This window comes from Lepisosteus platostomus, chromosome 10 (assembly GCF_059453375.1).
Source record: "Lepisosteus platostomus isolate fLepPlt1 chromosome 10, fLepPlt1.hap1, whole genome shotgun sequence".
Classification (NCBI taxonomy): Eukaryota; Metazoa; Chordata; class Actinopteri; order Semionotiformes; family Lepisosteidae; genus Lepisosteus; species Lepisosteus platostomus.
This window is the reverse complement of record NC_142620.1, coordinates 20,104,470-20,121,136: the sequence shown is the minus strand read 5'-3', so window position 1 is coordinate 20,121,136 and position 16,667 is coordinate 20,104,470. Positions and strand designations below refer to the sequence as shown.

General features: G+C 41.4%; 1 protein-coding gene across 2 annotated transcripts in view; it reads left to right on the top strand.

The window, feature by feature from the left end:
• Window positions 1-16,667, top strand: part of psen1 (presenilin 1) — a 24,631-nt gene extending 7,964 nt beyond the window's left edge. For both annotated transcript variants that reach the window (XM_088648696.1, XM_088648695.1), the window contains exons 4-11: window positions 526-667; window positions 2,365-2,432; window positions 3,196-3,416; window positions 5,208-5,306; window positions 7,248-7,337; window positions 9,246-9,419; window positions 12,427-12,545; window positions 14,008-16,667. In XM_088648696.1, the coding sequence (XP_088504822.1) occupies window positions 526-667; window positions 2,365-2,432; window positions 3,196-3,416; window positions 5,208-5,306; window positions 7,248-7,337; window positions 9,246-9,419; window positions 12,427-12,545; window positions 14,008-14,163 (1,069 nt within the window). In that variant the 3' untranslated portion in view covers window positions 14,164-16,667. The remainder of the gene's footprint in view (window positions 1-525; window positions 668-2,364; window positions 2,433-3,195; window positions 3,417-5,207; window positions 5,307-7,247; window positions 7,338-9,245; window positions 9,420-12,426; window positions 12,546-14,007) is intronic.

The window sequence follows — 16,667 nt, the reverse complement described above, 5'->3', positions numbered from 1 at the left end:
AAGATAGATGCATCTGAAATTATAAATCATTCACAGTACTGTGCCAAAACACTACAAGAAAGTGAAATGTGAAACCTTGCATGTAAAGAATGGTCTTTAATTTTACCATAAAATAAAACCTTTAACATCTATTTTTCTGCAAAATATATTACCAAAAGCATATAATTCTTTTTCGGCACTCAGTGAGTACTTATGAAAACTGGTTTGAGGTCTGTTGAATGTTAAAAGCTGTACTCTTTACTTTGTATCTGATCTCTGCTACTTGAAGTATTTGTATGATCACAAACCTTGAACCTTGACATATTAATATGTGGTGACTTTTATAGATCATCTACTTATTTTATACTTGCATGTGGTAATAAATGGGTTTCTGCTTTAGTCAAATGAAAAAATTGATTAAGAAATCAAATTCATCAGTAGGTCTGTAGGTTCAATAAGTTTATTTTTGTCTGAGAACTGTATGGACATTGCATTTTATTTTCATCAGGCAGCTAAATTAACCCTGTGCTGTCTGTACCCTTCCAGAATCTACACCCCTTTCCCCGAGGAGACGGAGACAGTGGGGCAGCGAGCTCTGAACTCCATCCTCAATGCAGCCATCATGATCAGCGTCATCGTCGTCATGACCCTGCTGCTGGTTGTGCTCTACAAGTACCGCTGCTACAAGGTGAGGGAGACTCCTGCTTTCTGAAGCTTGCCAGCAAGGACTTTGCTACACAGGGGATGTGTACCCAATAAGGTGGTGAACCAATAATTTAGGTGGAGTGGCCTGTTCCTCTCTATTATCTGAATGTTCTGAGAAATCTCTTGACAAGTGTCGGCATTGCAGATAAACTAAAAAAAAGATAATGAATATCTTTCAGTGAGTAAGACTAACCAAGAAATCTAATTGTTTTTAAAATCTTCCTTTGAGAAAAGTGACCTTTATCAGTTTTGTAGTTCTATACAGGGTTTAGCTGTTCCTGTGCCTTTCTTTGTAGGTAGCTTCTATCATCACAGGGATGGTAACACTTTGTCTTTGTAATAGTCATCTGTGGGTCTTTATTTTGGTTAAATGTTCTCTCTGACTTTATTTTCAAAGGAAGATTTAAAAATTGCAGTTCCACTCATATGGAGTATATTAGACAACCGCCAAACCAGCTGAGAAAGGTGAATTTTACCAACACATTTGTCTCCAAAATATATGCATCGAAACACCGTCTGTTCCTTTTTTCTCTGCTACCCTGGGACACAAACGGCATTCTGGATGCTAAACAGAGCCCTTAATGATCACACCCAAACTTGTAGATGCCCTACTGGAGGCTGTAAAACAAGGATTTCAGCTGCCTGATCTCCACACCCTGTGAGCTCCTGAAGACAGTCAGCTGTTGTAACGGCCAGGAAAGGAAGAGGTAACCTCCAGGCTATAGGATACACAGACACTTAAAAGACACTGAATTGTTGTGTTTTCTGTTCCCAGTGTTTGGGATAAAAAAAACAATCCTTTCCCAACTCCTTCCAATGAACAAAGAAACAAAAAAAAAAACTGTGAATGTACTACTGTGTTTCTGGCCAGCCCACTGTGCAAGTGGCATTCAAAATGCAGGGCACAGTCAGAGGAACAACACTTAAGAGAGAAACTAGACAATTTCACGGAGCCCACACAAAGCGGTGATAAACCCAAAGGAAATGTTTTCGGCTAAAAAGCATTTAAAGCCTCAGTAATACTGGTTGTTAACACTGCCATTAAAGGAAATTTCTGGTCATGGTTCAGCAGTATAAACTGAGAATGGATTGAGCAGCAAAAGAAAAAACATGTCTTTTCATGCCTTTCAGTATCAATTAAAAAAAATTGTAAGTCTCCCGCATTTTGGAGGAATGTTGTTTTGCAAAGTCGTCTTGAACTTTAAAATGAGCTCTAATCTGAGAACAATTCCTTTAAAAATATTGTGAAGTAAAATGGATTGCTGTACCTTTTCAACGCAACATGATTTCTGTGCATCATTGACTGGATGTTAGAATTGCATTTTAACAGCAGCTGAAAGATGTGTCGTGGGTGTAGGGATCAAAAAGAAAATGACCGGTGTTAGGGCTGTTTCTCAACCCAGAGGACAGGAGGGTTTCTACTGCTGGTCTTCAATAAAGATAGTTATTAATGATGAAAAAGCAAAGTTCGAAATTGTTAGAAATTGTGCATATTCTGTCTATGAACACATTCGCATTTATTACACAGACTCACCTTTAGCACAAACGATGACCTTTTTTCTGTTTGTGATGTGTTTCTGCACGTGCTCGTCGTGGTCTGGCAGGCGAAGACAGGGCTGTGCCTGAGTGTCTCCTGTGTGCAGTGTGGTCTGCTCACAGCCTGTTGTGCTCTCTGTGCAGGTGATCCACGGCTGGCTCATCATCTCTTCCCTGCTGCTGCTTTTCTTCTTCTCTTTCATCTACCTGGGGTAAGCTGGTTCTGCCTCCTTGCAGTAAACTACAATGTGCCTTTTCTGCTACTGCAGGACCGCAGATGAGAATGGGTGTTCCTGTCATGAGACTGTGGACGCCGGGTTCGGTGACATTTTCTCCCCTAAATTTGACCGTTCTGATTCCTGAATTACATTTAAAACATGCGTCTGTCCATGTTATCCTCTGTAGATTCTACAGTTGGAAATGATCAAACTAAGCTGTTCTGACACATGGCCATCCTCTGTGTTTGAGAACACCTCTCCTTTTCAGTTTTATACAACACCACTAAATAATTTTAGCATTGTGCAGTAAATCAGGTTTTTTTCTGAAAGGGAACCAAAAGCACAATTATTATGAGTGGGCATTTTACTGATTAGAATGGTGGGAAACCTCAATTATTGTCTTTAAAAATGTTTTAAAAAGGTTTAAGCTGGTACTGGCATTCCCTCTATAATGAATGTGGCTGCCTTAGGCTACATAATTTGGGGTTTCCAAAGCATGTAAGTGATTAATGTTCTGGCCAATAACCTTCTTGTGTTTGTAGCAGATAACGTAGTAGAGTGGTAATAAAATCCAGAATTTCATAAGCTTGTTCTACATGTTCAACTTGTTTGTTGACGCTGTGTAGAACAATTATTTGTAGGAAACAAATCGGTTAAAAAGCAGGTCTCCTTAGTCAAGTCCTGTCCTAACCTCCATTGGTTAGTTAGCCAAAAGCATTGACTGCCTTGCACTGACTGCTCTGTGTGTCGTCGGCAGCGAGGTGTTCAAAACCTACAACGTGGGCATGGACTACATCACGCTGGCAGTGATCATCTGGAATTTCGGGGTGGTGGGGATGATCTGTATCCACTGGAAGGGCCCCCTGCGGCTCCAGCAGGCCTACCTCATCATGATCAGCGCCCTCATGGCCCTGGTCTTCATCAAGTACCTCCCCGAGTGGACGGCGTGGCTCATTCTGGCCGTCATCTCCGTCTATGGTGAGAGGCCGGGGCTGAGCTCAACTCAGCCTGAATTTCACACAGCGGTCAAAGGTTTAGGAATTGTTACGCCTGGGCTGTTTAGCGGCTCTTGTCCCGGTGTTCGCACAGGGACTTGGCTCGAGTCTAACCCCGTGCAGACTCACTCACATGCGTCTCCCAGCCCCTTTAATTGATCAACGTGGTGCACCCTCATCAGCCAATTGAGCTCAAGCTCCGGTTGGATCAGCGCTCCAACATTGAGCTAACACTCGGTTTCTCTTCCTTGAACTGAAGTACTACTTTTCTTTATTCAGTCACTGTAGGGCACTAACTAGGCAGGGAGCTTTTTTCTCACCACTTTCCCTTTGAGCTGCATATTTTTCTCCTCCACGGCAAGTCCGCCTCACCTCCCCCGAACTCCTCCGAGTCCCTGTGAGCACCTGCACTTGGAGCTCAGCTTGCCGTTCATGATGGTCCCTGCACAGTAATGTCATAGCCCAGTTGAACCAATTTTGACCAAAGTCAACCAATTTTGACTTTTTGTTTTAATTTGGAATTGCCATTTGTTTTTCTGTAACAGTTTGGAATTGCTAGTACCAAGTGCCACAAATGAACAGCCACAACTCCCATACTGCCTTGGGACACGCCTAAGGGCAGGGCCATTACTCATGTGAAACTGCAGTCTCCACAGTGCCTGACAGGCAAGGCATCACCAATTGGATCGGCAGTGTATCTCTCTGAGAGCCCTAATCAGTTAATCCCAAACTTGTCACATTGACAGGATTTATGTTCATAGCCATTAGTAAAAACTTTCTTAACATTCACATTTCAGCTCTTTGGTGTAGATGGGTAGGTAAATATGCTCTTCATACTGTTAGCAGCGGCTCACTTTGAGGTTGAATGAAGAGGTTTTGTCTGCAATTAGGGTTTTTTTTCTATTTTCCCCATTTCCCTTAATTGAGTGTTTGGGGTTATGTTCAGGCTATGAAAACATCCCTGCCTTTTTCCTAATCAGTGTTCAGTGATTCAAACTTGATACATTTTCAGAAATGGTTATTCCTGTTTTTTTCAGAGGTCTGTGGCAGTGGAGATGGTGTAAAAAACTGAAAATGTTAATAATCTGCTTTGATTTTGTTTGTTTTGGCAAGGTTTTTGTCGTGTTTATATAAGATAACGCTACATGGTTTGGAGAAACTCTTAGGGAACAGGAATAGCTCTGGGAACAGCAAAATTATGTTGATGTAACCAAGAAGTCTTTAGAGTTAAATTAAAATAATTATGAATGCTGAGGTGCACTAAAAGGTTACACATAAAAATGTTTCCTGTGTGCCAAACTAAGGAGGTCAGGCTGTACATAAGAATAAAGAGTTCACAGAAAACAGAATCTATTGTAGAATGTGTATTATGTTGAGAGGGGTGTACTAAAGTTTATTTTGAATTTTTCTTTAGGGACTTGAAAACTAAAACCTTTGGTGAAGGTAGCCTCTATTTCAGTAGGTTGTGTCTGGAATACGCTGACATGGTATTGAAACAGGAAGATTTTATTCTTTCTACAGAAATGTTTAGTGAACCTCTAAAAGCTCACCTCAGTTCTTTGTAGCGTTACTGAACTTTGCCGTAAAATTGAAATACATAAGGGGTGCTTTGGAAAATAATTCTTAAAATGTGACGGGTCTACCCAGGCCCGTACTTAGAGGGCTGAGGAGAGTGGGAGGTTTGCGATTTAGTGTGCCGATGTGCTTCTGAGGAGGAGCTGTGGAAAAAGCTAACTCTGTGCTCACTCTGCCCTTTCTCCCTCCCCATCCGCAGACCTGATCGCAGTGCTGTGCCCAAAGGGTCCCCTGAGAATGCTGGTGGAGACAGCGCAGGAGAGGAATGAACCCATTTTCCCGGCCCTCATTTACTCCTGTGAGTTAGGCTTAGGCTTAGGCCTAGGCCAGTGGTCCTCAAACTGTGGTACGCGGAGCGCCCCCAGGTGGTACGCCAGATGACCCTGGAGATTTGTTGTGTGCACTGAAAAATTGGGCATTAAAAATTGAATAATTAGGTAAATTAAGTAAATTTTTCATCTTTAATTTACTTAATTGTTACTTGAGACGGGTTGTCATATTTTCTGTTTTAATAAAATTAGTTTGTGTCAAATGCGTAGCCTATGTACCTAGCTATGTCGATACAGCACGCGCTAATACTTGAGTGTTACTCAAGTTCCTCCTCTCGAGCTTTCAGCGACACAGCTTAGCGCCACATTTGCCAACAGCACAAATGATCGAAAATAAATACCTTGCAAAAATCAAGTATTATGTTATGGCTGAAAGGAATAGACCTATATAAGACCTACAGATACACAGAAGGACTGACTCACATCCTGAATTTACAGCTTATTTTTAGAAGCTGTTTGGTGCCCAGAAATGCAAATCTCTATAATATTGGTTTCCTTCATTAATAGATCTGTTTAAGAATATCTTGTCCATGACTTACAAAGATCCTTGACAATATTGCAGATACTACTGTAGCTGACATTGAAATTAAGGACAAGGGACTGCCCACTCTTGGAAAGAACATTTTCAGATATGTTTTCATGTGCGCATCTGTGTCCCTGGTTGCTTGTGCTAACTGCTTGTGGTCAGTTCTGTAGTTATATGAGCGTGTTATTGTGTCTTGAGGGCTACGGTGAAGCACATTGCTACTAAGAGGGGTCAGTAGACTCAGAATACATGATTTCTGCTCTAGCATCACATTACCAGTGAGTGGGTGTCCACGTGGAACTTGAGAAACCACTCACTGAGATAATGCAGGCAAAAACAGATTGGGTCTGAAGTGTTTGTACAGCTCATGACAAGATGACTTATACATGTTTGACTGTTTATCCATAGGGTGGAAAAATGGGTCAGCTCTCTTCCTCTTCCTTTCTTATGTCCTTATGGGTGTTCGCTCAACCTTTAAGTGAGAGTAAAAAGAGTTCTTATCGGTAAATGAGACTTGATCCATCAGATACTGCTTCTTCATAGCTTGTGATGCCCTAGCAGTGAAGCTTGGCACAATTAGGGTGAGGGTCTACCCAGGCATGTACTTGAAAGGCTAAGGAGAGTTTGGTTTTGCAGATTAGTGCGTCAATGTGTTCCCGATCACTTCACTCTTTGAATGATATAAACACTACTTATTACATGACTTGCCAGGGTTTAAAGAGAAGCAGATAAAGAGGAAGACTTGGTCACTGCTGCACTATTTAAAGCCGTATTTATACCTGAATTACTTGTGCAAGCCACCAGAAAAGTAAAGTGTCTAACATGATAAACTGTATATTATGTTTTTAACTTAACTTATATGATAGGCTCTGAGCTATTTAATTTCCAGGTGCAAATGTGTGCCAAAGTTTAAAAATTTAGGGGCTCACTGCCAAGTCCTAGGTGAAAATATTAGAACATTTTCTTATCTACTTCTTAAGTAAGGTAAACTGCACTTTCTACGGGCTGATAATGCATACAAATTACATCATTTTCTCAAGCACTGTGAAATCGTCACATTTTCAGTTCCGCTTTCAAAATGAAACTACAATGCAATTTCTGATCAAGTGTTTATCTTAAAAGGGCTTACTGTTATTAAAATTGAGTCATTTTTTAAAAGACTGTTCAGAAAAAGGCCATAGTATTGATAATATTCTTACTGCATAAATTAATTGAAAAGATAAATGGTTTAGACATTTCTTAAGCTCTCTTAGCTGGTCCTCAACTGCAATGTACTGGGTTGGTTTTACACCTGGCTGTAATTTGGAGTGCCAAGGTGGCACTTACTAAGCATGCACTGTTAAGAGAGCTCTGCAGTGACAATTTGACTGTATTTTCTAATCAGCGACCATGGTGTGGCTGGTGGGCATGGCAGATGGTGAATCACAGGCTAAGAAAAAGGAAGAACCGAATTCCTCAGAACTGGATGACCAAGGTGAGTCATTGCTTTAAGGGCTGGTATGCAGGTAAATGTGATTACCTGTTTGATCGCAGTCAACCCCTTTAAATAAAACACTACCTCCTTGTTACTGTGGCCACTGTTGAAATAGTTTTTCCCAGAGAGACCTGAACAGCAAAGAGGGCCAGAGGAGCAGACTGAATAGTTCTTTCTGTTTAGTGGCGGATAGATGTGGAACAATCCGACTTGGGGAAAATTACAAATTAGGAAGCAGATGGGAATCGTCTAGAACACACAGACAGTCTGCGTCGCCTGCTGATGGGAGCCCTTTTTATTTCCTGTTAAAAATCTTTTTTAACCTGTTTCATAATAGTTTTACACATTCTTTTTTTTTTTGTCCAAAAGGGGTCAACTTTATTTTTCCTGTTTTTATCACCAATTTGCTCCTTTGATACGATTTGAGGTTACCTCAGAAAGAGGTGTTTAAACAGGTGCTGTGAGGCCTCTACTTGCTTTTGACCGATCACAGGTTGAGCTCTGTGGTCGTGGGTTCGATTCTGGGTCATGCCAACAGCAGACTTGGACTGGGCTCACCGTCATCCCCACGTGATGGTGTACAACTGGCTGTGTGCCACCGAGGGGAGGGCAGGATTAGTTGACGGGGTTGTCTTGCTCACACAGCCTGTGCGTGCACACTCACAATTCTCCTCCCAATATCTGTTGAGTGTCTCGTATGGAACTTTGTAGCCTGTGGTGTTAAACACTGAGTGGCCTGAACCTGGCCAAGTGGTAGAAATGTCTGCCTGCTTATCCTTGCTCTCAATGCCGCTTTCAAGATGTGGAAAAAACATAATCTGAAATTCCAAGTGGAGCAATTTTATAACAAGCATGTTTCCTCAAACCAAAATATCAATTTTCTAAGGTAAAGCTGCTGTGCATGGTCAGAGTGCTAAAACACTGAGATTTTTTTTGCAAGAGTTTGTTTGATATGCTTGACTTTTATTTTTATCTTAGAAATATTCAAGTGAAAATGTAAATTCTTTATCTCACATTATCCTAAAGAGAGGCCTTTTCTCTGTTGTGAATCATTAAGTCCGTATACTGCTGAGTTCTCCAGCCTGTGACGTTGATCTTTGCAGTTACTGATTCATCTAATTTATAATTGAAAATCTTCTTTAAGAAATGACCTTCATCTTCAAAAAACGGTCTTGTTTGGCTCATGTCTGAAAGGAGTACTCATCACCATGTTCTTGGTAATTACACAGGTTCCAGTTAATCTTCAGCTAGTTTGAAATCTGTGTTGCAGTTTCCTGTCATGTTTTTACCCTGTTTAGAGGAAAGAGGACATTCTGTTCATGTGGATGCTAATCTTATCAACCATCCTATAAACCTTGTCCAATACAGGGGTGCAGTATAACTTATCCCAAAGTGCTTTGGGATTAAATATCGGCTACTGATTGCAAAACTTGCTTCTACCTAATATATCCCTAAGGAGAATAGTGCATAGAACAGGGAAATGGAATGTGGGTTCTGTGTTGAAATTCACCTTCTTTCATTATTTTGTTATTGCCTTCAAGCATCATTCTACTGCACTGTAAGTCTGGGGACAGAACAACAGATGAGACGTTTTGGAGGGATTGCAACTTTCAGAGATCATTGAATCAAGTATCATGTTGCACTGCAATGCAAGCTCAACCTGTTCTTGAGCTTCAGACCACCTTGAGCCTTCAGACCACTGGCACAGCCAGTTGTACTTGGGGAATCTAGATCACAGGCAGAGCGCAAGCTAAAGTTGGCAGTATCGCTACTGTAAGCCTTAATATGTTCCCCCAGCATAAGCCTTTACTGGCTGTGGCGCTTAGGAGCCCTGGAATCTGGCCTTGTATTTATTTTAACTGTGGTGTCCTGTTTGACTTGTAATGATGGCTCCCCTTCTTCTCCCAGCAACCCCTGCTCAGGATCAAGAGAATGAAGACGACGGGGGGTTTTCCCCAAACTGGAGGGGCAACCAGGATGACTCGCAGAGGCACATGGAGTCCACTGAAGAGTCCCGTCGATATGCCCAGGAGATGCCACCTGCCCGACCGCCGGCCATCCAGACCGATGATTCGGAGGAGAGTAAGTGATGCTGGGATAGCAATGGGTTCACTTTGCTGCTACACACATTTCTTACCGTGACAATATTAACTCATCCCTGACCCGTGCTTGCATTCACATGTGGTTTGGTCAGACGCCCCTTTCACATCAGGAGCAATGCAGGCTTATGCACAGCAGGTCCTTTTTGAGTGGACTTCCGAGTCGTATTCCCACGAAGGGGATGGCACGTCCCATGTACAGAAAGTGCCTAGTGCTGTTCTCATTTGTGTTTCTTAATTGTGTTTGAATTTGTTTCTCAGTTATGCACCTTTTCATCCTAAATGTGACTGTTGGACTACCATTTTGTCCACCAGGCTGTAAATTTTCAACTGTATTTCTGTGTGTCAGTGAATTCTATCCGAGGTGAGAGCTTCACCCCAGGATTAAAATGGTCACCTTCTCAGTTCCTGGGTGGAGGCCTGTGTACATAGTGGAGGCTTGTCAGGAGTCAGCAGGCTAGGCTTGCCTTACTGGGGCCAATGGGCCTCTTCATTCAGGAGGGGTGAAGTAACTGCAGGTTGAGCACTATAATGCAGGTGTCAAGGGTTCGAGCCAGGTGACTAGCCGACACGAGTCGCTGTGGCCAGGATTCCTTAAGCAGCAGAGCGCAAGTAGCAGAGTGTTGGCAAGGGTAATGGTGGATGTAGTCATCCAGATTCCTCTGGGCTTGTGGTTTCCTTGGCGCTGAAGCTCAAAGGTGGGCAGGTTGGAGGAGTTCATCTGCACTTCCTGTGTACATTCTCTCCTGGGTGCAGCAGCGTGGTTTTTAGACTTGACTTGAGCCTGAGAATGTGTGGATTTATAATAGAATAATTGTGGGGAAAAAATCCTTCAAAAAAGAATCCTGGAAGTACCTGATTAAGTTTATTCTAGAGTGGGTGATAAATGTAATAAGTACACCTTGAAATAACTTACCCCCTACAGACAATAGTCGGGCTTTTATGGAAACTCATATCTATAGTGTTACTATTCTCAGGTATTGGATTTCAGCCGTGATTTAAGATTTAAAACTTGCACTAGACAAAGCTAATTAAAAATACAAATCAGTCTCCTCACTTCTGTTGTAAACTGTAAGTTAATTTGTATAAACAATGGATACTGAAGAAGATCTCCCAATATCCTTGTTACTAAATTCATGGCTGCATCAAATGTAATTTAAACAAAAACACAATTTTGTTGTTTATGTTAAGCTTCATTAACATTGTCTTAAAACAGAACCCAAGTTTTCCTCTGAAGCTTAGAAGGTCTAGCATGTGTCAAACACACTTTATGATAGACCTTCTCTTTATTATGATGGCTGTACGTTGCTTTGGTTGTAAATATTAATGAACGTACGGTTCAAGACATGGAGAATAAATGAGTTGAATAAAGATAGATTCCCTCAAAGTTTCACTCTTCCCTCTTCACTCACTTTCACACTCAGGTTAAGCTTAAACTTGAAGAATATTGCAGTCCAGCTAGCCAAAACATTTTAAAATGTAACAGGAAAGTGTTACATAAAAGGACCATTAATGCAGAAGAAACGAATCTGCCGACAAGGACAGGATGCAGCAGTATTTAAGAAGAGCTGCAAGTGTTTGGATGTTTTTAAAAAACACTTGTTTCTCCTTCGTGGAAGAAAAATCTCTGCTCCGAGAGAGCTAGCTAGATCTTCTCCAGTCATATGTTCAGCATGCTGCCAGAAGTGCACCAAGGTTAGCATGTGCTGTTGGGTGCTGAGGTATAATCGCTTGTTTAGGTGTATCATATACTGTAGTAAGTGCTATTGTGAAATGTTAAATCAGTTCATTAAAAAAAATCTAAAACACTGTGCCCAAAATACTTGAAATAGTCCACCACATTGACAGCTGTTTATGTACAAGTCATAATTAATCCATGTTCTTTTTCAGTATTTTTTCTTTAAATCCCTAGATATGGAGAGTTAATAAACTTTCTTTCCAGTTCAGGTCAAAATAGGGTTTTAACAATTTCATTGAAGTTCAGTTAAGCAAAGAGTGTATTCAATCCCTCGGTCAAATTTGTTATGTTGTTATGAAATAGCCAGTGAAAATTTTAACTCTCATAGAACATACAAAATACGACTGTTTCTCTAATCCAAAGATATCTCAATGCATTCCCCAGTAAAAGTAATAAATTACAGAGCTTCTTTTTTTCCCCACAAATCCTACTATTTTAATCGAAAACTGAGTTATTTTTCCTTTAGTTTTCATTGTGGGATACCTGTATACCTGTGGAGTACCTGGTTCACACCTGGGTATGAAACTCCCTGTTTTAGTTCAGAAGGTGTAGAGCTGTGCCGTGACTTACAGGAATCAAATGAGCTTGCAAATGAAAGGAGTGACTTCCTCACAGGTCTGGGCTGGAGTTCTTCTGAGGGGCCTGTGCACTCTTGCATATTCCCAAACTGTGGAATGTAAAGCCTTATGCAGAGGGGTGGAGTCCTGGCACAGAAAGGACAGTTGGTAATAAAAGATTAAGAACTCTTAATTTGTGGAAATTACTAGGCTCCTATCTCTGTCTGTACTTAAAAGCCCAAATATTGGGTAAAACCCCTCCCTGGGCTATGATTAGGCTGAGAGGCTGTAATGTTTGTTATGGTTCCCTGTTTCAGTGGGACTTGCTGCTTGCTCAGGCTAAGGATACAAATAGTGCTTCTTGCAAAGCAATTTGTTCACAACTGCCTTTACCTGCTTTGAAATGTATCCTCATCTTATTTTTTGGGGGGGGGGGGATTTTCTTTCCTTTACATCTTCCCAACTTCATGGGGATGGTGACTTGAACGTTGTTAGGAAAGCGTCTTACTTTCTTTTGGGAAAAGAAGTGGTTCATTTCTCAAGCTCTAATGTGTGGGCATTTAAAGGCCTTTTGGGCTTCTCCTATATTTCCTAGCCAGAGCACACAAGTACCCCGCAGAAGCTGGGATGTGAGAGTTCTCCGAGTGCTGGTAAAGAGCTGGGGTTGGGTGACGCCGACGCGCTTTGTCTTCCAGGGGGTGTGAAGCTGGGCCTGGGGGACTTCATCTTCTACAGCGTGCTGGTGGGCAAGGCCTCAGCCACGGCCAGCGGGGACTGGAACACCACGCTGGCCTGCTTCGTGGCCATTCTGATCGTGAGTATCCCGCCTCGTGCCGGGCTGGTGCGTTTTACCCTAACCTTCATTTCCACTTTAGTGTTCACCAGTCCTCGCGGTGGCTGGGATCCTGAGAGATAGTCCGTGGATTCGCTCGTGAATCCTGCCTTGCTGAATCAAGACTCCAAATAATCTTCCGCATTCCAGGCTTGTCTAAATGTGTCATTTCCATGCCTTGAAGAGCAAGTCGTGTTGCTCTTGGTTGTACTGCCTGTAGAGCATCGATTATTTGTCTTGTAAAGTTGTGAGCAGAACTGAAAACACGTTTCCAGGCTCACTGGTGGGATTGTATCATTTTAAACATCTTTTTTTTAAATGGTAGGCGTTGTCTGTATATGGATATTGTTGGCCTTTTGTTTCTTCACTGCACTGTGGACCTCAGCAAAGTGATGAGTCAACATAAATTCCTATTTTTTTTCTTTGTGTATTGTTTCTTTTGTCTCAGCACCATCCTATTTAAAATCTAACATTCCTGTTACCTGCACATACAACATTGCAATTATCCATATTATAGTTTATTTGCCTGCCCTGAATAGTGTCTGTCTCCCTGAATCACTTGCATTGTTGAAATAGTTTTTGCTTCTCCACCTACTTTTGTATCATTGTAGGCCTGACACTTTTTCTTATTGTAACAGAGATTAAATCAGTGGTATAAAATGGGAATAGTAGCAGTACTCCACTAGTGCCCTCACTCCAGTCAGAGTGAGCTCCTGTTATAAGTACTGTCTGTCTTCTGCCCATTTAACAGTCATTAATCCAAATGTATAAATGATCTTGAATTCCTGCAGCTCTCAGTGCAAGAATGCTTTGTGTGGAGCTTTGTCAAAAGCTTTCTGAGAATGCATTCTGTCTTGCTCCATAAAAATATCTGTTGCTATCTATAGCTAGAAATGTATTTGTTGTCATTGATTATGTAAAATCTCTGAAATCACAGAGAGAATCCTCTGCCATCCCCAGCCAGTGCAGTGCTATAAAACTACATACTGTGTTTTAAATATTATGCATATATATTTGGTCAAGATATTCTTCAGCTTATTCTGGGAACATGAATATTAATATCCGACATAACATGGCACTCAAACTTTCTGTTATAATGGAGGAGCTCATCCCAAAAGCAGAACATTTTATTTACAAAGGTTCTAGTTACTTTTTTTTAAAGGAGCTGTTTTCATTCTTTTTAAGGTTCATGGGTAGATGCTCTAGCCATTTGTTATCCAATAATTCCTCAGCTTTTGAGACTTTCTGTTTTATAGAAAGCAGTGTTGTGTCCACCTCTGTACTTCCGACAGCGGGATGTTGTCCCTCTTCTGTTTCAGTCTGATTTCAGGGAAACGGCAGCATTGGCAGTGGCTATTCCTGTCTGTTCTTACGCTTGAACATAAGAGAAAGATTTCAGCTGGGCATTTCAGAAGTGAATAACGGATTATCCCTGCTTCCCCAGGGCTTGTGCCTGACGTTGCTGCTCCTCGCCATCTTCAAGAAGGCCCTGCCAGCCCTGCCAATCTCCATCACCTTTGGCCTGGTCTTCTACTTCGCTACTGACAACCTGGTGCGGCCTTTCATGGATCAGCTGGCACTACACCAGTTCTACATCTAGCAGGATGGGTGCCCTCACCCCCCTGCCTTCTGCACAGTCTCCTGCGGACTTCTGGGACATTTGGGGTTCTGAGATTTTTTTTTTGTCTGTTCCTGGACTGGACTGGAGGAATTCTTTTTTTGGGGGGTGGGGGAGGCGGGTAAGAATGGAAGGGAGGGTGGGCATGGATTAACGGCTTTCCATCTCAAGCCCTCATCATCACCTTGCAATGTAATGCCCTCCATCACTTGCCTGATTCTAAATTATGTTTAGGGTTTTGTAAATGCGCTTGCCCTCAAAGGCAATATGTACAAAAATGCTTTAAGAAAGATTTCATCTCACTCCTAGGCACAGCTCTTGAATTGGTTGGGCTGGTGTAGTAGCTCAGACCCAAATGGTCTGAAATCTGAAAAAAAAGTTTAAATGACCTTGCGATCACATTTCTGTATTCCGTTTCAATAGCTGTTTCACAGTGGACATGTCTAGCCGAGAGGTTTTTCTGATTGCTCTGCCATGTTTAAAAAAGTGTGAGAATTGTTCTTTTGAAAGGAATTTGAAATTGTTTTATCACGTCCAATACCCAAAATAAGGTTTTTGTGTGACTGCATATGTAAGATCATTTTATATCCGTTCGATATCTTAACGGTTGGACATAAAGGCATAAAATGCATTGGTATTTTCTTATTAGCCTACAATATCCAGATGCTTAACTACAGCTTAGTAGCTGTAGTTTGAGCACTCTCATTTTCTCTGATCACATTTCCCGGGACATTTAATTATTTCTTGTCATTTGCTCCTTTTGTGTCGCTGGCCTTGGTGTCTTATTTCAGGGTCTCCGTGGTTGAAACCAGTGGTTAATTGTGTGATTGCCTGTGTGTCATTTCTGCACAGTGAAGCGCTGGAGCTGACCACTTGATCCCTATACCCACTGCCTTGGCCATCCTGCCAGTGTGTGTTTAATTACCAGTCAGGTGGATTTCTGCAGTCATTTGCTTTTCCTCATTTTAAGCTTCGTGAGGTAAGATAGTGACTATGCGGATGTTTAGGCTGTTGGGTTCTGTTCAGATAGTTCATTTAGATTGATGCTTTTCAGCTTCACAGTACTGAATTCTGTACTTAGGTGTGCAAACACCTGACTTCTACTCCACTCCCTTTTAACACTAATCCACTCCATGAACTGAGGCAGTTTTTTAAAGGAATACTATAAAATAAATCAAGGAATGGACAAGTACACTGAGATTTGTTTTCTTGAGCAGGGTATTGGAAGAACATGGCTGGCAGGATGGATGTTAATTTTATCAAGATCTTCAGAATTGGACAGCCGGTGATCTGCAGGGCTGGCAGGAATTTTAGTAGTTCTTAAATATCCTCTTGTTTAAAAGCACCAGAATTGTTCAGTTTAGCAAGCTGAGTAATATTCAACTGAGAGATTTATAGCTCAGCTGGAACTAACAAGACCTTGAGGTGACCTTGGGGTGATTTTTCAATGAAACACTGACTGTAATTTATTAATCAAAGATAAGAACTTCTTAATCTTACAAGCATGTCATGATCAATAGGCGTGTGACCTGCACCTCACTTTAGCAATATGCAGTATCCTCTTTTTAGCCTCCCACAGACCTGTAGGGGGAGATAAGGAGAAAGGCAGTGGCTAATTCTTACTTGGAGCACCACTTGGAGCATAACTGGACGTAGCAAATCTGGCAGTATCGTCAATGATAGCTCTGCAACTTCATTTAATTCAAACACCTATCGTTCAGTGTCATTCAGGTTCAGTATTTTTACTCATTCACTGCACGTCATTTTGCAGTACAGTTGGTTTGAATGTTTCGAAAACTGCACAATTCAAAGATTCAATAAATGTGCAGCTGCACATGTATTGCTTAGAAATGAGTTGCCTAACATGTCATCCTGACTGGTATGAGGCTACTTGAAAGTCATGTGTTTTCTTTTGTCTAAGGCTTCACTTTGGTAGATATTTTTAATGTTACACTTTAGTCTTTTAATTTTTTTTCATACATTTGGTTCCCTTTCCTCTTCTATACTTTACATCCACCTTTTCTCTTATTACCCCATCGGTGTGTGGTGCTGTGTCGATACATAGTTCTAATCTTTTTAGGGTAGAAAGGAGAAGTGTACACAGTGCCTAGCAGTATCTGCTAGGGAAGATTTCTTTGGAAAGAAACGGTAAGAGGGCCTTCTCCCCAGTGTCGAAATCCCATTTGTCTGTCCTATTTCAAGGATCTTCTGACTGTAACCAAACAGAATTTACAAGAGCACAGGAAGAAGTAGCATTGAGTGAGTGTCTACAGAGTCTTCACAAACACTATACCTATTCCCACGTGCTCTGATTATTTTTCTGTATACCAACACTGGTCTGTAAATAGGAAGTTGCTGATTTATAATCCTGGTCTGATTCTGTTCAGACTGCTTGTTCCGAATTGTTAATTTATAACTACAGGATGTTTAGAATTTTGATACAGTTTCAATCTTTTTTTTTGCAATTAAAGAAAGTGTGATTAGTC